This window comes from Sphaerodactylus townsendi, linkage group LG01, assembly GCF_021028975.2.
Source record: "Sphaerodactylus townsendi isolate TG3544 linkage group LG01, MPM_Stown_v2.3, whole genome shotgun sequence".
Classification (NCBI taxonomy): Eukaryota; Metazoa; Chordata; class Lepidosauria; order Squamata; family Sphaerodactylidae; genus Sphaerodactylus; species Sphaerodactylus townsendi.
In genome coordinates, this window is record NC_059425.1 from 31,373,431 (window position 1) to 31,398,288 (window position 24,858).

Below are 24,858 nucleotides of genomic sequence, written 5' to 3' on the forward strand. Positions count from 1 at the left end.
ATGTCAGCATGCCACATCACATCAGCAAGACCAGAAGCAGATTTTTGTGTGTCCAATGGCCCTTCCATCACAGGTCTCTTATCGAGCTACAATGAAAGGAATTAAAAGCAACTTTTTTGCCCCATTGGTACTGGCAGGTCTGGAAGCAAGAAAAGCCAAATTTAAAAAAAAATGGACCAACACCTGGCTCAATATAGGGCAGTGGTGGCAAACCTTTGGCACTCCAGATGTTATGGACTACAATTCTCATCAGCCCCTGCCAGCATAGCCAATGCCATGCTGGCAGGGGCTGATGGGAATTGTAGTCCATAACATCTGGAGTGCCAAAGGTTTGCCACCACTGATATAGGGTATAAACAGTGGTGGGATTCAAATAATTTAACAACCAGTTCTGGTGATGGGATTCAAATAATTTAACAACCGGTTGTTTACAAGCACCATTTTAACAACTGGTTCTGCCAAAGTGGTGAGAACCTGCTGAATCCCACCACTGGGTATAAACCACACATTCAGCTGTATAGGTGCTGTGTAACATGCTCAATGCATTGCTCAATGCATATACAAAGAAAAATCACCTGCATATTTAACATTGATTATACATATATTGGGGAGACAGGTGGGGGGTACAAACAAAATGAACAGTATTCATTAAAACACGTATACAGGCTTTGCTTATGCACTCAGCAGTACGGGCTTTGCAGCGTGATCCTAAACATATCCTTCTTGAGCTCGATGGGATTAACTTCCAAGTAAATACTAGATCGAGGGAGTCGTTGCTCAGTGTGAAAGCATCTGTTTTGCATGCAAAAACTCCCAGGGTTGATAACCCCGATATCCAATTGAAAGGATCGGGTAAGAAAGGAGACCCCGGAGAATAGCTGCCAGTAGATAAGCCTGGCTTTGCTAGACCAATTAACGGTCACAGCCAACGCGGGCTTTACTTCACAGTAACGAATAAGGAACGAGTTGGGAAGAGGGGCGATCAGTAGTCCCAAACCCCAAAGCACTCGCTTCTCCTTCCCGCACCCACATTGCAAGTAAAGTGTCGTAAACTGGCACTTTACGACGTGACGTCAGGACTGTAGCCTCGCTCCCTATTTCCGCCCTTGTCTTTTGCGACGGTGCTGTAAAGCGTGCATGGGGTGAAAGGCGTTCTTGACGACTGTGCCGAGGAGGACTGGTGTTGTTTGGGGTGAGGGGTCGAGCCGTGCAGCCCTGAAAGGGGCAGGACCAGAGTTTTCACTATGGGGCAGAAAAAGAAAGGTAAGCGGAGGGCATATGTAGACCCTCTTCCCCAGACCTCAACTGAGCTGAAAGTCTCATTCCAGGGTTGTCGTTGCTGCTTTGGATTTAGAAAAAAACAAAAAACCTTTGTGTTATGAATTCATTTCCAATATAGATTTTTTTTAAATCAATTGTTATTATTGTTTAACGAGGAAATAACTGACAGGAACATAATTGGATGTATTGTCGAAGGCTTTCACAGCCGGATTCAACTGGTTGTTATGGGTTTTCCGGGCTGTGTGGCCGTGGTCTGGTAGATCTTGTTCCTAACGTTTTGCCTGCATCTGTGGCTGGCATCTTCAGAGGTGTGTCACAGAGAGGAGTGTGTTACACACTGTGTCCAACACTTCTCACTGTGATACATCTCTGAAGATGCCAGCCACAAATGCAGGCGAAACGTTAGGAACAAGATCTACCATTCCACGGCCATGCAGCCTGGAAAACCCATAACAACCACAATTGGATATCTTTGCTTAACTTTTGCAATTTGAAATCTGTCTATTAACACTTGATTTATTAGAATCTTTGCATGTTGTATAAGTACTCTGACAGCTTTCCATTTCTCTTTCAGCAGATCTCAGCCGGGCTGAACTCATGATGATGACAGTAGCTGATGTCATCAAACAACTGATTGAAGCACATAACCAGGGCAAAGATGTGAACTTAAACAAGTAAGTGGTGCCATCTGTTATACCTCAATACCTTCTTTGCCCTCTGATGTGTTTACACTTACCTCTTCAGTGAAGCCACGTATTTCTCTTGATAACTTCTTCAGATTTACTCTGTTTATTGCAACAACAGTTAATGCAGATGTTAGGGATCTGATAATTGTTTGTTTATTCAGCAGTATTACTGTGCCCCATAACGTAAACAAATGACCAGTCTGCCCCCCAAAGAGCTTATGATCTGTGCTGTCTATCAGCTTTGTTTTCATCTCATTTTTACCCCATCTTTACATCAAGGAGTTCAGGATGGCATACATAGATAAGCAGGGCTGGTTGACTTCTGTCTGCACCAATAAAAGGAAGACTTGCAAAATCAATTTTTGAACAGATTGGTAGAATGTAGTGAATTCTAGCAAATTCATTTCGTGTGTGTGTGTTTTATTAAATTTGTGTGGTTTTGTCTGAGCTGCTGCTTGTAAAAACAATGTAATGACTATTGGGTGGTCTCACTGTTAATCTGCAGAAGTATTATGTTAACAGTGAAATCTGGTGACAGAGCAGTACAGTCCTGCAGTGTTGGCTCTGCAGGTGGCTGAGACAGTCTCCCATCATCATTCATAGTTGCAGACAGTGTATGATGAGTGTGTGGTGTGTGTGTGAGAGAGAGAGAAAGGCTGACTAAATCTCGATGAGCTGTTGAGTTGTTGGATTGGCTAGTCCAGAAGTAATACTGATCACCCCTAAGGAAAGATCCAGGTAGAACTCCACTAAATTGTTCTGTTTCCCATTTCAGGATAAAGACAAAAACTGCTGCTAAATATGGCCTTTCAGCACAGCCCCGTCTGGTTGACATCATTGCTGCTGTGCCGCCTCAATACCGCAGGGTTCTGGTTCCAAAGTTGAAAGCCAAGCCCATTCGCACTGCCAGCGGGGTAAGTCTTTTCTTCGCTTAATTGATCAGTACACCGAAATGAAGAGCAATATATGAAACATTTAGAACCGCCCTCCCCTGCTCAAAAAGTGTTGAAGCTAAAAAAATCAAATGGGAAATGCTTCCTTAGTAATCAAATGTGCATTTTAATTATACCGTTGTATTGTACAGTTAAAGCTACATATATTATATGTTATTTCAGAATTAGCCATTGAAACTTTATTTGGTATTTCTAATCAGTATGGCAAATGTAGCATTCTTGCAACTGAAGGCAGGATATCAGATTGAGGAAGACAGAGGTTCAGTGCATTCACTGAGGACAAGGTACAGTGAATTTAAGTGGTGAGGATGTAGACTGAAGTAAAATATTAGTTTTCAGAACTGTAGAAGAGACGTTGAGCAATGGAATTAAACAAAGGATGTTCTGCAACTCTCCTTCCTTTAATGTGTTTGATACCACAGTGGATGCAGACACGATATGGGTAGCGAATATCCTCTGTATTTGTCTCCACTTGTAGTATAATAAAATGCACAAGCTGTAATGACTTCTCTGAAATTCTCCATTTTTCAGATAGCTGTGGTGGCAGTGATGTGCAAACCACACCGGTGTCCACACATTAACTTCACGGGAAACATCTGTGTGTAAGTATGGCCATTTCAAAGTTGCATGTTCAGTACTTGTACTTATTCTCTAGTGCTCATCTTTTTTTTAGTTGAATTGAGAAGTAAATTCATACAAATTCAGCTTAAGCATTACGAAAATACTTCCACAACTGTCGTTTGTGTGATTGTATGAACATGGGCCACTCCACTGTTGTTGGTTAGGATCTGTCATGCCAGGGTCCAGATCAGTGGTTTGAGGTTGGTTCATCAAGTTTCATTAGTTCTAACTATGATTTCATGGGATGTACAACACAGGCAGCATAGCTTGATGTCTGGTGCTGCCCTCAGTCGCTTAATGGCTGGCCCAATAGTTGGCCAAAGTGAAGGTGCTGCTTTTACATTATGTATGAACTGGACCAAAATAATGAAGCTTAAATAAATTTTATCTTGCAGTGACACCCTGCACACTACTTTGCAGAGAGGTGGAGGTTCTTGGTGATTTATTTAAAAGATCAATGTCATTATTTTTGTTTTTGTCCTGCCTTCCCTCCAGCAGACTCAGGGAAACATATATAGCTTTTCCCCTCCCTTCCCATGTGCATACATCATTGTACCCTCGTAAGACCCTTAGAATGCTGAAAGTGACCAGTCCAAGGTAACCCTATGAGTTTTGGAGCATCAGATCAGTATAACCCTCATTTCTACTATTATCTGAAAGAGGAAAAATACTTTCCCCCCTCATTATTCATAATTTAATAAATTTGATTTAAAATTTGAAGTTTTTGTGAGAATTACTGAAGCACGTGTAAACCCTTTTGAACACTATATGGCACAGTACAAATACTGAGTAGTAACACTGAGTTATGTCCCTATAACCAGGAGGTGGACACAGTTTACCACACCTTCCACATTATCTTTTACCCAGTAATCCCTTTTGACCTGGAGAGAGGCCTGGGGTTGTAAGGCTCCTTATGGACAAAAGGCCTTGTGAGTCATGATGGTGCAGTTAAGAGGAAGAATTGGACACATTCATGGAGCTCCATTTGTGGAAGAATGGCAATTTCCTCATCTCTTCTCTTCAGCCCCCAACACATGCAGGTGCCATGACCCCAGGCATCACCTTTCTGAGGTCCAGAAGAGATTGCCAGGAATGAGGAATGGCGAGAGGGGGATCTGCATGTGTTATTATGAGACACAACCCATTTCTGGGACTGTTGCTGTCAATGTAAATGAAGTTTAGTGTATCAGAGTGTCGTGGTATTTATGTTCCTGTTGTCCTGCGAAAAGGAGTTCGCTGTTTTTCCTATTCCATAGATTGGGTAGGAACCATGGCTCAATGGTAGAGCTTCTGCTTTGCAGGCAAAAAGTCCCTGGTTCAATTCCTGCCATCTTCAGTTAAAAGGATCAGTTAGTAGGTGATGTGAAAGACCTTTACCTAGATCCTGGAGAGTCACTGCCTGTCTGAGTAGACCATGCTGATCTTGATAGACCACTGGGCTGACTCAGGAGCTGACACCTTCATGTGTTCATAGGTGGGGATTTGAGGTTAGCAGTTAGTGACTTTCCCAAAGCTACACAATAAGTGATTTCCAGCCGGATTCCTCTTGAATGAGGGCTGCTTGGTTCCAAATCCTACTAAGCCATGAATCACATGGGATGTTTTTGGACTTGTCACTTTGTCTCATCCCTAACATACCTCACAGGGTTGTCCTGTTTACAGTTCTGAGCATCTTTGAGGAAGGCTGTGATACAAACGTGAAAGACCTTAGGTCTTTCAATTGGAGATGCAAAATTTCCAGAAATCTTGAAGCCACAGGAGAAAATGGAAACTTTGGAAAAGGTTGAATATATGCAATGTTTATGTCAAACCTGAGTGTATTTTCCAGATTTATAAACGATCCATATTCACAGTGTTAACTTACTTAACCTATAAAATTGTACCATTTTGCATGTTTATGGAATGTACAAGCGTCTTTGTTTTCTGCAAGAAAAAATGTGTGTATCCCCATGGGAGAGGAGCTGTGGCTCAGTGGAAGAGCCTCTTTTTTGCATGTAGAAGGTCCCACATGCAGTGCACAGCATCGCCAATTGAAATTATTAGGTGGTAGGTGTTATTAAAGACCTCTGCCTGAGACCCTGGAGAGCAGGGCTGTAGCAAGGAAGAATTGCGCCTGGGTCACGTATGCGCCCCTGCCATGCCGCCGCCCCCCCCACCGGCGCGCGCCCGGTGTGTCATGCCCCCCTTCCCCCTTGGCACTACACCATTGCTGGAGAGCCTCTGCCAATCTGAGTGGACAACAGTGGCCTTGAGAGGCCAATAATTGTCTTCAGTAAAAGGAAGCTTCCTGTGGGTTCATATGTGTGTTCAATACTTGAGAATAAGTATTGCAAACTGCTGCACCCTTTTCTGTTGTAGCATGCAGGTCTTAATTCTTTCCATCCAAGATATAGGAAAAAGCAGAATTTGAAGATAGATAACACATTCTATAGCAAAGAAAGGAAACTGTATTATTTGAACAGAATCATTTTCATATTGTCACAAATAGGCAGGGCTGCCAGCATTGAATATAAAGCTGTTTGAATATTTCATTATATTTGAGTATAAACTTTATAGCATTGAAAATATGCAATGCATGAGAAGGAGCTAATTTTTTTAATGCAATGCATTTTGAATGAGGGAGATTTTTTTTTTAAGACAAAAGTTTTCTCACTCCAAAAAAGAAACTATTTCATCATAGGAATCCCAATCTGTAAAAAAATGGAAAAGGTTCTCAGACTTTTCCATACTGTGTATTTTTTCATGTGAAAACCTTTGCCTCAAGGAGCATTTCTCTCATTCTCAAAGAGAAAATCTTTCTTAATTTTAATGCTCCCCAAAACTTGTTTCTCGATCAGAAAATTTAAAAAGTATTTTAAATTATTTCTCATTATTTCTCTGAATGGTACAGATACTGTCCAGGAGGTCCCGATTCTGATTTTGAATATTCAACACAGTCATACACAGGATATGAGGTACTGTTTTAAAGATTCTGTGGCATTTGCCCACCCCAGGGCTTCTGTAAAGATGAACTCGGAAAATAAAGCTATGCATACAGTAAAAGTTGCTATTTACCTGATTGCTAACATAGTGTCTGGCAAAGGGAGTTTTGGCTCCCGAAAGCTTGTACTCCAAAAATCTTTTTGGTCTCTGCTACTGGACTCGAATCTGGCTCTTCAACTGCAGACCAACATGGCTACCCTCTGAAACTAGATTGCTGTCCCTCATTTTGTTGGGCAAAAATAACCGGAACGGTGCTTTAAAAGAAATTTCGATAGATATCCCACCAGGTGGAGGCATCTTTGCAATATTAATCGGCTATTATTTGTAAAATATAGGAGTGGTTCCAGAGGAGTGGAATGAGGCTGATGTTCATACTTTAGACCAGCATTTCCCAACCAGGGTTCCGTGGTCCCAGGGGTACCGCGGTAATGCTACCACCCCCCTCACTTTTGCGGTGTCTCCCGCAGGCACCAGTAACGATATGGAGCTGGCCCAGGGGGCAGGGCCTGCCGCAAGGTCAGCAGCCACTCCCCACCCCCCGTGCTTCCCTTCACCCTGGAAGGGGAAGCTGGGGGGTGGCAAGCAGGGGAACTGGGAGGGGAAGCTGGGGGGGAGGATGGCAGGGGTACGGTGAGATATGAAGAGTGAGGTCAAGGGTACCGTGATGTCGAAAACGTTGGAAAACACTGCTTTAGACGTTAGTTCACCAGTTCATATTTTTAAGATCATGATAGTATGCAAGGTGATGTCGATGAACCCTTTGAGCGCTTCTTGTTTTTGCCGTATTGATGAATAAATTTTATTGTATGTTTGCTTCTTCTAGCCAACGTCCATGAGAGCCATTCGTGCCAGGTACGACCCATTTCTCCAGACCAGGCATCGAGTGGAACAGGTAAAGGTTTGCTTTGACAGCAACGTGAAGTCATGGCTGGTTAAAGTCAAGAGCATTTTGTGCGCTCTCTTGCCCCTTTTGGAAAATGAGCGTTTTCTGCAGATGTCAATGATCTTAAAAACGTAAATGGGTTGTACTATTGCTCTCCAAAGGTGCCATTTAAGGCAGCCAGCCAGAAAGGCATTCACAGATTGAGTAAAGAAATATCTGTACTGTACAGGTTAGAACACATTATTATGCCTACTGAATGGCAGAGACAGAAGCAAAGCAAGCTTGTTTTTCTCCACCCTCCCCCCCAAAAATTTCACCTGCACAGTTCTGTTCCATGGAGATTTCAGCTTTTTTGAAAGGGTCTTTAACTTAAGCGCAGAGGATGTTGACCCAGAAAACATACAAGCCATCTGCAATGCTTTTTGCAGATAAAATTGCTCACATTTGCATCCACTTAAGACACCACAGTTGAAATGGCTCAATCTCAGGATGTGACTGGAGTGAGTTTTGGTTCTAGTTCTATGGAGGACTTTCAGTTGTTGAGGTCCTGAGTCACTGAATTGAAAGGGGCTAGACAGGCCATCTACTCCAACCCCCTGCTCAGTGCAGGATCACCCTGGAGCATCCCTGACAAGTGTTCATCCAGCTGCTGCTCAAAGGCTGCCAGTGGAATGAAACGTTGCTGAAATGGGCACTGTCCTTTGGAATTTGCAACCCAACACGCCCAGCCTTGCCCCTTGTGGCTAGTACAGGGGTCTGCAACCTGCGGCTCTCCAGATGTTCATGGACTACAATTGGCCATGCTGGCAGGGGCTGATGGGATTTGTAATCCCTGAACATCTGGAGGGCCGCAGGTTGCAGACCCCTGGGCTAGTAGAATTATGCCATGCAGGGTTGGTTGACTGGGTCCAGGTGGTAATAAATTCTGCTCTGCAGGAGGGTATAGTACAGACTGTTTTGAAAGAGGCAGTTGTGAGATTCCTCTGCAACATGAAGGCATTCCTGGACCCAGATGACTTAAGCAACTTCTGCCCAGTAGCCATTCTTGGATGAGGTGGTTGAGCAGATGGTGGCTGAACAGGATCTGGCAGTCTTGGAAAGACAGAGTTTATGTGTATGTTAAATGTTGTCAATCTATACCCGTTTCAATCTGAATTCAGTGCTTTGGTTGTTCTATTCTTTGTTGACCAGCCAGTTCTAGAAAGTAGTGCTGGGGGACTGTTGCTCAGCTGTATGGCATTTATTCTCTGTGGTCTCCCATGGTATTTAACATTTACATGAAGCTCCTGGGGGAGGTCATTTGGGAATATATTATTTATTAGTTTTGATATACTGCCCCTCCTTTTTCAGGCTCAAGGCGGCGTGCAACAGTTTAAATTTTTTTAAAACATTTCACATATCAATAATTACAGTATAAGAGGCAACAGCCTTCATCTAAACCTATACAAAAAGGGGCAGTAAATAATATTCCAACCCTGACAATTTAGTGCGCACGAACTGGTAGATGGGAGAGGCCTCTAGATGTTAACTGTAGCTGCTTCAACCATGTGCCTGATGAATCAACTCTGTCTTACAGGCCTTTTGGAACTGCATAAGTCCCACAGGACGCTGGTCTCCTCAGACAGAGTGTCCCACCAGGCTGAGGCAGTGGCATAGCACCAGTGGGGTGGGGCGGGGGTGTGACGTCCCGGGCGGAGGCATTCCAGGGCGGGGGTGGGCACCGCTGTGGCAGGGCCACAGGGCATGCGCGCGCCCGGGCACAGTTTCCCCTCACTCCGCCTCTGGGCTGAGGCCAAGACCAAAAACAAGAGAGGTACCCCCAGTATGTGGATGATATCTGGTTCTGTTTCTTCTTAGCAGTTTAAGTTAGGTGGGTCTGTGGAAGTCCTGGATAGGTGTGTGGAGAAGGAAATGAGATAGATGAGGACAATAAGTTGAAGACCAGTCCAGATGAGACTGAGATGCTATTGGTCAGTGGGGTAGCTGTTTGGGGACATCAGAATCAACCTGTTCTGATGAAGTTGCTCTACCCCGAAGGATTACGTTTATAGCTAGGGGGTACTTCTGGATCCTAGCCCATGGTTGAAGGTTCAGGTCTCCTCTGTTGTACGTGGCACTTTTTATCAGCTCCAGCTGGTTCTAACCACATTGTTATATTCTATGATCTCATCCAGGTAATTATAGTATTCTATTATTATAATATTCTATGATTTCATCCAGGTAATTATAGTAATTCACACTGTGTGGGACTGTCTTTGGAAACTTTAGTAGATTCAAAATGCAACAGCTAGGCTACTGCTAGTCATCTACAGGGATTCTATCAGTCTGGTGCTGAAAGATCTGCTACCCATCTGTTTCAGCACACAAATTAAAGTGCTGGTTTGTACCTCTGAGATCCTAAATTGCTTGGGGACAGGGTGCCTGAACGATTGTCTCCTGCCATACTTTCCAGTCCACCAGTAATGATCTGCCTCCCAAACCCTGCTCTCTATACCCTTGCCTTCAAAGGTGAGGCAAGGGGTAATTGGAGACAGGGCATTTTCCTTGATGCCATCTTACCTTTGGAATGTTCTCTTGAGCCTTGCCTGGGACCTCCTCTTAAGGACTTGTGTGGGCAAATTGATCTGTCTCCCTTCTCGAGCTTCTTCAAGTCACAAAGACCAGTGTCTCATAGACTGATCTTGTTCTTGCAGCTGAAGCAGCTCGGCCACAGCGTGGACAAAGTAGAATTCATAGTGATGGGTGGAACTTTCATGGCACTCCCTGAAGAATACCGAGATTATTTTATCCGTAACTTGCACGATGCTTTATCAGGTCACACTTCGAACAACGTAGCAGAGGCTGTCAGGTAGGCAACCTGTACATACATTTTCTCTCGTTCTCTCTCACGCACCCTGGGTGTCGGGTTGGCTTTAGTATTGGGGGATGGGAGCTCTGGTCTGTGTGAATTTGCTGTGTGAAAGTATTATTCTGCTGCTTCCTGTCTTCTTATCTCTGCTTTGCTAGCTAGTGAAGGTCGCATGCTTTGGTCTGTAGTACAGCTGTGGAATTGTACAGTGGGCAGAGGGATGGGCACGCTGATTACTTTAAAATAGCTACGTCCCTATTGGGGCAGCAGAGGTGGCTTGGCACTGTACGGGACTTATCTTACCTGCAATAAAGAAATCTTTGTTCATCAACAACTGTTTCGATTGTCTGGTTAAAGGAGGTTCTGACGCTGGGTCTGGCGTCTTTGCCTCTTTTTAATGTAGCAATGTGAAAGATTGAACTTTGGAGCTCTTGTTCTAATATGTAGCCTTCCTATCCCTTTTAAAAAAGCTCCTGCCTTCTTTCCCCAATTCCATCAGCTTTTCTGCTTCTCTGTGAATGCACCAAAGTTCTAGGCATCATATTGTGTGTGTCTAAACCTTGCCTGGTTGCAGATAGATTTGAGAGAATGGTTTCACAGCCCTTCTTTGATTGTCCTAAAGGGCACCTTCTGGCCTTGGAGCATAAAATAGTCCTTCTTCTAATGTGCGGGCATCTTTGTGCCTATTTGGTTTCTTGTTCAGCTGGGCAAGCTGGGATTGAAGGTGAGAGGAGACTCAACAGGCCGTGCCAGGGCCCTTTCATAGAGGTGGCACATTCCTAGACGGAGACCCTTATGTCAACAAGCAGTTTTTTCCCAGCAGTGAATCTCTTTTCACAGAATGCAGTTCAGCTGTTGCGCTGGGCACTTTTCTTGTTTTGGGAAGGAACAATGGCAACTAGACAGAGGAACCAGACACCCATTTAATAGACAACTGCAGATTTATTGCAGAACTCCAATTCCAGAACTCCAGAAATCAGCACGTGACATCTCACACTTGTGTCGTTGTGTTGTTTCTAAACCCTTTTATCCAATAATTAAGGCGTGGTGGGGTATGCTGGAATTCTTCTTTTCTATCCCCACAAAAACTTTAGGCTTTTGAGTAATTTTGCACTTGAATGAACTCTTTAGCTGGGTAGCAGGGAGTAGGCCTAACTGGTGTATTGCCCAGAGTATCAGCTTCATCCTGCCAAGCAGATGTTATCAGTGACTGGGTTAGGTTGTCTGGTAAGAATTTCCTACCCTTGAGGTAAAGTTGCTTATTGAGAGAACTGAGAACAGCAGAGAAGCATTTAAATAAGACTTCAGAGACCCCACTGCAAGGAACCTACTCCCACGTTCACGTCTCCTCTGCTGACAAGGAGACTGGGGTTTTTTGGGACAGGAGAAAGCATTAGACAGAGAAGGAAGAACACCAGTTCCTAAGAAGGGACTAATTCCTGAGAAGATGACCTAATATCCTTTAACACAGAGGATACCATTCAGGGATTGAGGGCAGGAGAGCTTTTGGTAGTGAAAGATTCGGAGCTGTAGGTAAGTTTTGTGATACTTATTTTAGCAGCATGACTTGCCTGCCTGGTGTGATGATTTCAGACTTCACATATTGTATAGATAGGCTGGTTGACAGCACACTGGGGAGTCAAGAGTCCCACTGCACTTTGGCACCACCAGCACTGGGCAGTGTAGCTACTTGTTTCGGAATAGCGATGTATGTTGCTAGGCCTGACATCGGCATCCATGACCTCCAGTTCAGGGCATTTGCAGGGCACCATTAATTTGTGAAACTCACCTCCACACAGATTGTAATAGCTATTGCTGCCTTAATCAATGAGAATTAAATGAATTCTTGGAGGACGTAGCCATCAGTGGCTGCTAACCATTATAATACAATACAAGAACCTTTATTGGCACAGTTATAATACATCCTCCCCAAAGAAAACAATAACAAAGAATCTCTTCATAACAGAGTGACGCTACAAAATTGGAAAGAGCAGAGCTTTTCTTTAAAGTGGATGATTTCTAGCAAAAAACTAGGCCACCAATTCACAAACTACAGCATCAGAATTATTTAACAAGTTTAAGAACTTTGGGGTACCTGATATCCTATCACAGTTCAAACGAAGAGCATTTGCATGTTTTCCCCAAAGTCCCTCATATTTAGTGCAATAGAAGAGGGAATGGGCTAAAGTTTCCAGTTGATTTGAGTGACAGGAGCAGAATCTCTTTGTACCCTCTATGTCTTTTTAACCTACCATACAGCAGAGTTGAACGCAGAATGTTAAACCTAGCCACTGATTCGGCTAACCATTATAGTTAAATCAAGTCTCTGTGCTCAGAGGCTATATAGTTTGGAAGACCAGTTGCTGGGGTTTAATAATGGGGGGAGGCACTGGCCTCTGTGTCCCAGTTGCAGACCTTTGGGGGGAATTTGATTGGCAGGGGTGTATTGGGGGGAAATGGCACCCGGGGACAAACCTTCTCCAGGTGCGCCCTGGAGGCGCTGGGCTTGGGGGTGTGGCCCTACCTCGAGCCCACCCCCGGTCTACACGGAAGCTGGGGGTGGAGCTTAGGACAGGGCCACATCTCCGAGCCCTGCCTCCCTGCAGGCTGGCCCCTGCAGTCCCCAGGGCCTGGGGAGGGCAAAGGTCGGCCTGCACAAAGGTTGGGGGCAGGGCTCGCGGGGGATGGGCCAAGCCCCACCCCCACCTCCCTAGAGGCCGGCAGCAGGCTTTCTGTAGTTGCCTCCCCCCGCGCCAACCCAGCTCTTCCAAACCTGGTCAGTGCGTGGGAGGAGGAGAATGGGGATGATTTTTGCGCCCCCTGCCATTGTGCCCAGAGTCATCTGACACCGCCCCCAATGTCTCCGTAGGTATGCCTATGGTGATTGTCCACTATTGGAAATGGTATAGTGGACTAGAAGGATTGTTGGCTTCATCCAGCATGGCTGAGTTCTAGCCTGAGTATATGTGACCGGCTCAAAGTCATGAGCTTCACAGCCAAGTGGAAGTTTGAATCCATACCTCTCTTCTCTTCTTGTTGCTTCCCCGCCCTCCGAATCCAGTGGTTACAACACTAAGTCACATAGTCATACATTGTTCTGTGAAACACCAAGACCCAGCAAATTGGATTCATTTTTTTCCATTCTGGACTTTAATAAGTCTTTTCCACTGGAGGGCAGCAGATACTTAATATTTTGTCCATGTTTTTCTGCTTGCAGTGAAACACAAAAGTAGCTTTCTTGAAGCTGCTTCTCATCACACGCTTCTCTTCAGGAGCAAGGCGACACCTGTGAGCCATTCCTCTGTCTACAAACACATGCAAAAAAGCATTGCTGGGAGAGTAATTCATACTGTCACCTCTTGATCCTTTGAAAGAACGGTGTGCAGAGGTGGCTGTGCAGTTCCCAGGCCATTCTGTGAAGCACCTGCATGAAAGGTTCACCTGTACAGTGACTTCTGGGAGAGCAAACATAATGCCAGAGAAGGCTAACTGAACAATTAAATGCTTAGTGTTTATGTATTATGAGCACATTTCATATACTGTGGCTGTATGGACTGCATGAACACACCCCTCCCCCTTGTTTATGGAGAGATACTGAAGGTTTCAGAAGCCTTTAATGAAACTGCAATTCAACATGATGTCTGAATGCAGGTGCTTGGACTAATTGGAATGTGACCCTAGTTCCCTGGATTTTTTTAGTTTGATTCAAGGCTTTTCAAATCCAGAAGACTTCCATTACACCCTGCTTGTGAGGTGAGGGAGGAATATATGAGCCCACAAGGAAGTTGTATTTGTGCCCATCGCAGACAAAACACTGTCCATTTATGACGGCTGAATACAGCTGCTGCTTTATTTCAGTCTGTCAGAAGCAAACCCCGGTCACTGGCTTTTCCTGGCCCACCAATGGGAAGGGGGAATGTCTGTGAAAGTAACAACCCTGGTTTGCTTAGACGTCTGAATTCTGTGTAACATTTCTGGCAATTTGTGTGCTTTTGTGCTGAGCTTGGACTGCAGTGATGTCTGAATTGACAGCCTTTGTTGAGTACTTCTCCATCCCTCTAGAATCAGTAATTATCTTTGGCATAGTGGTTAAGAGCAGGTGTAATCTGGAGGAACCGGGTTTGATTCCCCGCTCTGCTGCCTGAGCTGTAGAGGCTTATCTGGGGAATTAAGATTAGCCTGTGCACTCCCTCACACACCAGCTGGGTGACCTTGGGCTACTCACAGCTTTTCGGAGCTCTCTCACCCCCACCCACCTCACAGGGTGTTTGTTGTGAGGGGGGAAGGGAAAGGAGTTTGTAAGCCCCTTTGAGTCTCCTGTAGGAGAGAAAGGGGGATATATAAATCCAATTCTTCTTCTTCTAGTCTGTAGGTTGCCCTAGCAAGCTATAGGTAGCTTCAGATAAGAAAGGCTGGGGGCACAAGGACGAAAGGGAAGAAAGAGTGACCCTACAAAAAGATCGTTTGTATGGCGCATTACATTATGCCTTGGAAATCTAAATAAGAATGAACATCTAGCATGCAGAAGTAGTGAGTGAGTCACTGTAAGCTGTAGCCTCTTGCCCTCTTAGGCAAATGACCTGAAATGTGATTAATGGTGTCCGTGTAAATATGCAAACCCATCCAAAGAAATAGCTGCTCACCAAAGCTATTACTAATTTGACCTTGGAATGATCTGTAGTTAAAAGTAAAAAGCGATTCCTAGTCCTGATTTTCTTTCCTTTTGACCGATGATGATTGCAGGCGCGAGTGGATTTGTCGTTTTGTGTATGCTTAATATAACTGCTGCCTATCAGCATTTCGTTTTTTCCACATAGTTTCCCCAGTCTTTCTCTGTTACCTGCTCTCTAAGACTATATTCCCCTGTCACATATCTCCTTTGGCTTGTGAATGGGTGTAACGCTGGGTAAATGTTGGATTTACATGTTGCCTTCCTCTTTCCCTTGTGCGACTTTGCTGAGACTGAAATCTCAACACAGTAGCTATAGATATCTCAGTTGCCTGCACTTGCTTTGTGGGATTTTGTTAGGTCAAGCTTGTGGATTGTGGCTTTGTTACTTTACAGTACAATCCTGTGTGTTCATTCTGGGTTGGAACTTGAGGATCTGGTCCCCAAATGGCAGCTCTTTCCCCCAGCACAGGAAGCCTTCCTCAGTGCAAGCTCCAACCCTGTGTGATTTAAGTTTGATACTGTTGACCTCTCCGTGTGCTGGTTTTGACACCTAAAACAGAATAGATTTAAACATACTGACATCGTGTCTGGGGACTGCGCTCCAGGACTCCCACCCCGACTGGGAGAAGCCCCAGGAGAAAGACTGACCCAGGCTCCTGGGGCGCACAGGGTGGCAGGTTGTGGTGGACATACCCTGCGGGGTGAGGCAGCTCAGAAGAGGCCTGGATGGCAGGCTGAGCCACGCCCAGGCACAGCCCAATGCTGCACCAGAAGCCCGGGCCCTCAGCAAAGTACAGGGTACAGTGTTTTGGCTACCCTGAAGCCTCTTTGAAACTTTGAAAACATGCAAGGGGAGGGAGGGAGCCGGCATCTAGACATGGCCCACCCACCCTAGCGGAGGAAGGGGGAGGGGAGGGAGGGGTGGTATGCAGGGGAAAGGGAGGAGGGGAGGGGAGGAAGGGAGGGGTGGCATGCAAGGCAGGGGAGGGGTGTAGAAGGGGTGGCAAGCAAGGGAGGGGAGGCTGTAGAAGGGGAGCCCTCCAAGCAAGGGAGTGAAGGGGAGGGATGTAGAAGGGGGGCATGCAAGGGAGGGGAGGTGTGTAGAAGGGGAGCCCTCCAAGCAAGGGAGGGAAGGGGAGGAATGTAGAAGGGGGGCATGTAAGGGAGGGGAGGGAAGGGGAGAGCTGTAGAAGGGGAGTCCTCCATGCAAGGGAGGGGAGGGGAGGGGAGGGGAAGGGTGTAAAATGGGTTGCATGCAAGGGAGGGAAGGGGAGGGATATAGAAGGGGAGCCCATGGTGTAGAAAGTTCTGGAAAAAGCCCTTTACTCCAAGGGTATTGCCTCAGGCGGCATCAGTACTTGAGGCAGGGGAATCTGATCAGCAGCTGGTCCCGCCATCAGGGATTTTTCCCTTGTAAAGAACACTGACAAAGCCGATGAGAAGTTTTAATTTTATCTCTTGAGAACACAAGGTATTAAGGGGATTTCGACACCTCTCCTGGATCTCTATCAAGCCACGGTGGGGATTTAGCGATAAGGCAAAGGGCGTCCCTTCCGTCGGAGGACAGCTGTCGACGTGTGCCAGAGAATCATTATTCTGCTGTCAGCTTTTCTTTGTTCTTTAGAGAAATGCTTTCACCTCGATGAGAAAGGAGAATCTAAACAGGAGCCAACAGAGGAACTTGAATTATAGGTGCAAATCAAAACAGGGTTTTTTCCCCCTCTCCTTTCTTAACTTTCCCTCTGACTCATTTGAGGTGCCGGGAGGGAGGGGGATACTGTCCAAAACCCATCCAAGTTGTGACTCACTATCTGAAGAAAAAAAAATGAACCAAGTCCAAAGAAGTCTTAACTTGCTCAGAAGTTAGCGGTAACTTTTGGCACGTGATGAGGGGGAAAAAAGATTAGACCTTTAATTATGTGCTGTACTGAAAGGCTTAAAGAATTTTAAACAAATTGAACTGGAACCCAGCTGGGTTCGAGCAGAGCTCTTGGCTCTGTTGGGCTTATCTGGTGGATGTGGAGAGTGCCAGCTGCCTGTTTAATTGCCAAAGATTTAGTTCTGCATTGTGGAACCCAGGCCTTTCCCTTCCCCTCCATTTTATTTTTTTTTTCAGGAGAATTAGTGATAAGTTTCACATAGTTTGGCTGCGATTTTAGTGCTTTCGTTGGCATTCTTTTGATGGCGTCACAGGGCTGATGTGTCCTTAAAACAAATTCTGTTCTGCTGGTTTAACCATTTTCATTTTATGATAGTCTTAAAATGGCTCTGAGATGCCGCTGCGTTGAAACACGATCCAATATTCTCTGAACGTTTGCTGTTGATGAAGCAGCTTATGACTCCCTCAATATTTGCCAGACTTTTGATGCCCAAGGCGCAGATCATCTCCAGATTAAATTGGAGGCATGTCTTACTTTTATCCTTGAAAGGTGTGTACGTATCTTCTCTGTCAGATCTAGAACGTCAGGTAGGCACCGTCCTTGAAAAAGCAAGACAGCCAAAGCAATTTTGTCCCAATGGCTAAACCAGGAAGTTCTGGGACATCCTTACTTCCTCAAGAGAAGAACTCAGGCACCAGTGCACAGTGTAAGGTGGGGTAGGATTGGGGGTACATGGAACCGCCTCCTGTGGTAGACACAGAGTGGTGAAGGCATTCAAGGTGGTGGCTTCATTGTCCAGGGCTGACCTTGAGGCCTTCGTGTACAGTTTGAGAACAGCTGTAGTCTCTGCCTCTGTCTGTATAACCATCAATACAGTCTTCTGTCTTATACAGATTTAATTTGTCAAAGCTAATTCGGCCACAAATGTACCAGTTAGCTTGGGCCAGGACATTTTTTCTCAGCGTCTTTGTGCATGAACAGTTAATCTGAAGCAGCAATGCCTGAACTAATGTCTTCATCTGAAAGATTAATGTTTCCAGTGGAGTAATTGGAAGTAGGAAAAAAAAAAGAGTCAACCATTCCTGAAAGGGTTAGGGGCTTTTGATGCTTTTTGGTTTCATCCTCCTTTGGAAAAAACCACTACAATGTTTTAACAGTCAGCACTTTTACCTATTTATTTATTTGTTTTTTATCCCACTTTTCCCAACAAGGTCAGGCTCAGAGCAGCAAACAATATTCCATGTCATTTATCCCTAACCAAATGAAATTCTCTTTTATAGAGAAATCTGGTGAACTGTTTTAAAACAGAATGGTTTGCAATGAGGAGTCTTGGAAATGCTTTGGAATTTATTTAGTCTTGAAGGTAGGGCTTATCCTGGATCTTAAGGTAATAGTCCCTGAAACTCATGGATATTGTTATGCCTCAAGCCTCTTCCTCATCTGTGTAATGGGAAGATTATACAAAATCGTTGCTTCTTCCCAGCTGAGGGGATTGGGTGAACTATAAATATCGTCTCTGTGATTTCAGTGATCCTGACTCACTGTAGAGATTTACAGCAGGTACATATTCATTGACATGCATCTGAAGAAACAAAAATAGTTCTGCAACGCTGGTGCTCAATTCACGGACTGACCTCTAAATTTAAGACTCTTGGTTTATATTTTGCAGTCTTTATAGAACAGGATTTTTGAAACAATATGGGATTTGTATTGTCGAAGGCTTTCACAGCCGGATTCAACTGGTTGTTGTGGGTTTTCTGGGCTGTGTGGCCGTGGTCTAGTACAGGGGTCTGCAACCTGCTGCTCTCCAGATATTCATGGGGTACAAATCCCATCAGCCTCTGCCAGCATGGCCAATTGGCAGGGGCTGATGGGAATTGTAGTCCATGAACATCTGGAGAGCTGCAGGTTGCAGACCCCTGGTCTAGTAGATCTTGTTCCTTTCGCCCAGAAAACCCACAACAACTAGATATTAGACTTAGTTATCCAGCATGTTGTACACATATTTCTTTATGTCTATATTTCTATATAGACACTCACATATTTATATATGCCAGTTGTCTCTGGGCTCCAAAAGACTTCACATTCATTAAAAACAGCAACAAAAGAATGTGAGTGTCATGCCCAAACTTTCAGGTTAAACAAGAATGTAGCCACTTTCTGATGGGGTCAGACTAAGGTCTACCAGCTGTTTTCAGCAATGGCTTGACAGATGGCATGAAGCTAATGACCTCCACTCCCCCACCAAGAAACATCTGGCATCTACAAACATGCCTCCTCTCAGTAAGTAGGCTCTATTTAAGTGTTTTCTTGGTGGTCATTGGGGCTCTTTGTGTTCTGTCTGTCAAGACTCAGGAGCATCCAGAACCAGGGCACAAGTCCTACTACATGTGTCAAAGCCAATCAAATGTAGTATGAGCATTTGATAATATATTGCGACAGCTGCATTGAACTTCTCCTTGATGGCTGTTGTCTCTTTCATCTGTCCTACTCTTGGCTGGATGGGGGAAAAGGTGCTGGGTATTTGCTAGATAACGTTCATGGAGGAAGGAAAAATAAGCAGCTTCTGTGCTATGTGCACCAACTTGTGCCAGGCGGTTGGTGGAAATGGACCTGGGTGTGGTAACTTTTGTGCTAGCCAGCTATGGTCTGAAGAGCCACTTATCATGCATGTTTCAGTAGACAATCAGTTTTATACTGGTGGTCCCCGAAAGTGGGATGTTAGTGATACTCCATGAAGTTTGTATGGGTATCTAAAACCAAAGTGCAGGAAACTCTGGGGAAATAAAGGAGCATACATCTTGTTCCTACCCAAGTACGTGCGTTCTTGTCCTGTTTCTAAGCTCTTTGAACAAGGTAACCAAGTGAGCAATTACCTCACCTTGAGATAGATCGGGAAGTAATTCACAAACTAAGTGCCTGCCAGCTTAGGAATTAAAAAAAAATCATGGCACTGAGACTGTGACCAAATTGCAATCTGTGGGGCAACTGTGCTTTTTTGCCTGTCTTATAGTCCAATCCTATATAGAGTTACTCCAGTTGAAGCCAACTGAAATGTATGGGTTGGGCAGGAGTAACTCAGAACACACTAACTTGCACTATTAGTGTCCTCTACAACTTTTACTTCTGGTTGCAGAAGTGTTGGTGATGCAGTATTAGAGATTTGAAAGGAAGTGGGTTCAGGGAGTCTTATTCATTCCTTCTGAGGAGATTCAAATCTGCTTCATTAAACTGAACATTTTTGTCAAGAATCATGAGGTACGAAGCTGATTTGTAATTTTATTTCATTTTGATAGCATTTCAATAGAAAGGCATGCTTTTTCAAGTCCCGAAACAGGTGGTGACTGTAGGGCTGTTTGCTGAGATCAGCTGAATAATGTTTGGACACATAAAATAAGATTTGTAATGTATTGTCGTTGTTTCAGTTTTTGGAAACTAATGCGATTGCAAACCAGAATTCCTTTGTACAAGAGAAAATAATGTAGTATGTGTACAGTTCTGAGGTATCTGCTGTTAAGAAATCCAGGCTTCGGGTTATTTGGCTCAGCCTAAACTACCCTTCTTTTAACATAATTTATTTCCTTCAATTATTTTACCATAGAGTAAGAGAATAAGTATGTTTAAATTGAAAGTCCTGTAAAACTGAGTAAATGTCAGATTTATTTATTTATTTATTTATTTATTTATTTATTAGGTTTATAGACCGCCCTCCCCCGGAGGGCTCAGGGCGGTGAACAATATAAAGAGCACAATCAATTAAAATACAATATAAATTAGGATGGCTCTGATAAAAATAAACCTTACTCTATTAAAATGCAGCATTAATAATTTAGTTTCAGATGGCGCCTACTATCATTCCCACAGAAGTCCCAGAGTGGGGGTTTATAGGTCTTCATGATGTCAAAGAAGAACAAGAAGGGAGGGAGGGAGGGGGCCCCTATCAACGGCTAGTCTCCCCAAAGGCCCGGTGGAACAGCTCAGTCTTGCAGGCCCTGCGGAACTCAGCGAGGAGTCCCTTGCGAGGGTCCTGGACAGCTTTGGGAGGAAAAGAGCGTTCCACCAACCTGGGGCCAGAGCTGTAACGGCTCTGGCCCGGGTGGAGGCCAGCCGCATTATGGACATGGAGGGGCCAGGGATCACCAGTAAATTGGCCTCTGCTCAACGCAGAGACCGGTTCAGGACATAAGGGTGCGGCGGTCCCGTAAGGAGTACCGGAGGGCCCCAGGGTCAACATAAGGCCTTAAAGGTTAACACCAACACCTTGAAAATGATTCGGTATTCAATTGGTAACCAATGCAAGCGGCGTAGCACAGGTGTAATATGCTCTCCTATGGCACCTCCTGTAAGCATACGCGCCGCTGCATTCTGGACCATCTTTAATCTCCGAATCAGACGCAAGGGAAGGCCCGCGTAGATGCAATGCTATCCTTTAAAAATGGTACTAATGGAATTCTTTTTGCTTAGCTGTGGTATGAGAAGGAAGACTGCAGAGGAAAGCAATAGCAAGCCATCTCTGCTTGTCTTGAAAGTCCCTCGCTGTGGTCACCATAAATTGGCTTCGCCTTGACAACACTTTACACACGGACACATGGTGTCAGTATCTGCGAAGCTCTGGATACCTATTTTGTACATCATAATTGCTGATAGATGAGTACTAGCTTAGGTATGGAAACAAAAAAATTTGAAGATCTTTCGTGGACAAAATTAAAACTTTTTATTTAGAGGTGAAATTATCAGCTGTTAACATTGTGAAGCACACACTCTAATTCAGAGTCAGCGTGGTGGAGTGGTTAAGAGTGGCAGATTCTAATCTGGAGAACTTGGAGAACTTGTCCAAGGTCCCTCAGCAGGCTTGTTTTCCTGCTCCTGCACATGAAGCCTGCTGAGGGACCTTGGACTAGTCACAGTTCCCTCCTAACTCTCTCAGCCCCACCAACCTCACAGGGCAACCGCTGTAGGGAGAGGAAGAGAAGGAGTTTGTAAACTGCTTTGAGACTCCTTACAGTTGAGAAAAGCAAGTTATGAATCCTAGCTCCTCCTCTTCTTCTTCAAACCTCTGTATAAACACAATAAAAGCTGGCACTGATGACTTATTCACACAGTTACTTAGGTACTGTTTTCTTAATTCATTACCCTAGCTTTCCTTCAGAGATAGTTGCCTCCATGGTCCTTTGAGGATCATGACTGTAGCCAGACGATTATGGAAAGAGGCAATGGATGCAGCTCTAGAGAGAAGCTGCGATACACTTATTTGTAGTACGTTCATCTTCAATTAGAAAACAAGTCGTTTTCTGAAAGACAGCTGGCTGAACTGTTACAGCAAAATAAACTCCCAACTTAAATGTTTAAAAAAATCCGTTTTTAATTTAAGAATGATTTCTACTCCTTCTGATTCCCCTTTGCATATTAAAGCCTGAAAGTGACGCCAGTGTGTTGGTGTTTACTAAAATGATCAGAGATACAAATTTTCCTAGTGTGCTATAACTTCAGAGAGCTAAATGTATATCAAAATTGTGCCGCAGGCAGGTGTCTGTCATGGCTTCTCAGACAGCTTGAGGTCAGGGCGGGCAGCACGCACGGTCTCGGGCAGTCCAAGGTCAGATAGTTCAGGCAGGCAGGCAACAGAGGTTCAAGGCGTGGAGCAGAGGACCAGGGGCATGGAGATTTCCAGAGAAAACACAATGGCACCCAGGCAGGGCCAAGCCCAAAACAGGGTTTATATAGAAGACCCTTGCTAATGAGACCAGGATCCTGCATGGATTCAGTCCTCCTCTGATGTTGCTGTTTCTAGCTCACAGAGCCTTTTGCCACATCGAGCTGCAATATAAGCACTTTTCCTTTTAATACTTAGCTTTGGCCTTGGCCTCTTTAGCCCAGCTGGCCGGTCACTTAGCTTCTGGGGCTGCTGAAGGCTCTCTCAGCTGCCCTGCACCTGGTTCATCACCAGCTGATGGGGAAGGGCTTGGCTCTGTTACTTGCCTCTCCTCTCAAGAAGCCAGCTCCTGGTCTATGGTACCTTCTGGCTCTTCATCAGATTCCTTGCCTCCCAGGGACTGGCTCATGACAAAAACACTCTGGTTCATCACTTGCTTACTTCTCTGAGAGTGAAAGAAATTTGTTTGTCTGGGCTTTGCTGAACTTGCTTTCCGCCTTTATACAGTTCAGTAATTAACATTCGAAGTATCCATTTTAAGTTGGTTGACTTCAATGGACTGAGAAGGGTGCAGCTCTGCTTATGACGGCACTGCAGCTAGCTAGCTGTAAAAGCTTGTTCTTTCATTCTTGCAGCAGGGGAGGTTATTGTATTTTTAAGAGCATCAAAATTGTTTCCCCTCCCAGTGGCTCCATGATATGTCTGCACGAAGTTCAGCAGCATAGCGAAGAGCTCGTGTAGTGTAGCAGTTAGAGAGTTGGCCTTAGATATAGGAGATCGAGGCTCGAATCTCTATTCTTTCATGGATACTTGCTGGCTGTTGTTGAACTAGTCACGCACACTTGGGCTAACCTACCTCACAAGGCTGCTGTGACGATAAAATGGAGGGGAGGAGAATAATGAAAAAACCAAGTAAACGAAAATATTCACTTGTAGTGGAATCAGCAGAATCCTCCATCACTTTAATGATCTCGCCAATATTTTGTGCCATAAGCTTTAGAGGATCAGGTCAAGTTGGCTGTATCTCTCAGAAGCTATACTGCAGTATATTGGTTAATTTTTAAGGTGGCCCGGCATTCTTTGATGTTCCTATAAGGTAGACTAGTCTGAGAGAGTTCCACCAAGTGAGTTTCATGGTGGGGTTTCCATTGCTCAAACCTGATCGTTTACTGAGCAGGATGAGCTTGTTATCACTATACTAGGTTGTTGGGTTTATCAATGCGCCTGCAATGGCCCTGTAATGTAATAAATTCTGCCATCTGCTGTAGGAACAGCCAGTGTATTCACAAAGGTCATTTGCGCGCCTTTTCTGCCTGCACTGTACACCTGAGTTTTAATTGAACGTCAAATGCCCAATCAGTTTGCAGTACGAAGTTGAGGGATTGGATTGGTTTAATGTGTTTTAATTGCGAGTGCAATTGCGTAAAACATGACACACTTCTTGTTGGTTTTTGGCTGCCAGCTGCTCTAGCAACCAATTGGGAAGGGAAGGTTGTACAAGAAGGTGTGTTTGGGGTGTGTGAGGGTGGGCTGACCATGCCAGAGTAGTTTATGCAACTCACGATTACAACACAAAATGTCAAGGACCCTTCTTTAACATTGTACATACAACATGTACTTCTCCCCCTTGCTCTGATTACTATATAACGTGTCTGACTAAGCTACAACATTTGTGGCATTCCTGTTGATGATGTCTTGGGCATAAAGGGCCAAAGGTGGGCCTGTGGCAAAGAGCCACATCTGCCACTCTGCTTGCCTCTCTAGCTCTACTTTCCAGCTCAGTAGAAAAGAAGAAGAAGAGTTTGGGTTTATATCCTACCTTTCTCTCTTGTAAGGACTCAAGGTGGCTTACAAGCTCCTTTCCCTTCCTCTCCCCACAACAGACACCTTGTGAGGTAGGTGGGGCTGGGAGAGTTCCGAAGAACTATGACTAGCCCAAGGTCCCCCAGCAGGAATGTAGAAGTGCGGAAACACATCTGGCTCACCAGATAAGCCTCTGCCACTCAGGTGGAGGAGTGGGGAATCAAACCCGATTCTCCAGATTAGAATCCACCTGCTTTTAATCACTACACCAAACTGGCTCGCAACATGGTCAGTAAACAATCAGGTTTGGGTAATGGAAACCCCACCATGAAACTCACTTTAACATTGTCTCAGATTAGCGAGTCTGAGAGGTGTATAGGCCCATTTTCCACCCCAAGTTCAAAACTACCTCTGGAGTCTAAGAGCCACCACAGAGCACATAACTTTGCTTTTATAAAGCACCAAAGTTAATCCACAGGCACCACCAGTTATCACAGGAGTCTCCAACCTTTGAAGCCTGAAGGCACCTTTGGAATTCTGGTAACAAACTGGGTGGGCACAGATATAAAATGGCTGCCACAGGAAGTGGAGTCAAT

At 44.8% G+C, this 24,858-nt stretch overlaps 1 protein-coding gene across 2 annotated transcripts in view; it reads left to right on the forward strand.

Annotated features, from left to right (window-relative positions):
- The first annotated feature begins 1,126 nt into the window (after nucleotides 1-1,126).
- ELP3 (elongator acetyltransferase complex subunit 3) overlaps nucleotides 1,127-24,858 on the forward strand; it is a 99,540-nt gene continuing 75,808 nt past the window's right edge. The window contains exons 1-7 of one of the 2 annotated variants that reach the window (XM_048516842.1): nucleotides 1,127-1,263; nucleotides 1,856-1,955; nucleotides 2,743-2,881; nucleotides 3,452-3,522; nucleotides 6,432-6,495; nucleotides 7,347-7,415; nucleotides 10,100-10,254. In XM_048516842.1, coding sequence (XP_048372799.1) covers nucleotides 1,245-1,263; nucleotides 1,856-1,955; nucleotides 2,743-2,881; nucleotides 3,452-3,522; nucleotides 6,432-6,495; nucleotides 7,347-7,415; nucleotides 10,100-10,254 — 617 coding nt within the window. In that variant the 5' untranslated portion in view covers nucleotides 1,127-1,244. The remainder of the gene's footprint in view (nucleotides 1,264-1,855; nucleotides 1,956-2,742; nucleotides 2,882-3,451; nucleotides 3,523-6,431; nucleotides 6,496-7,346; nucleotides 7,416-10,099; nucleotides 10,255-24,858) is intronic. The other variant, XM_048516849.1, reaches the window with a different exon arrangement.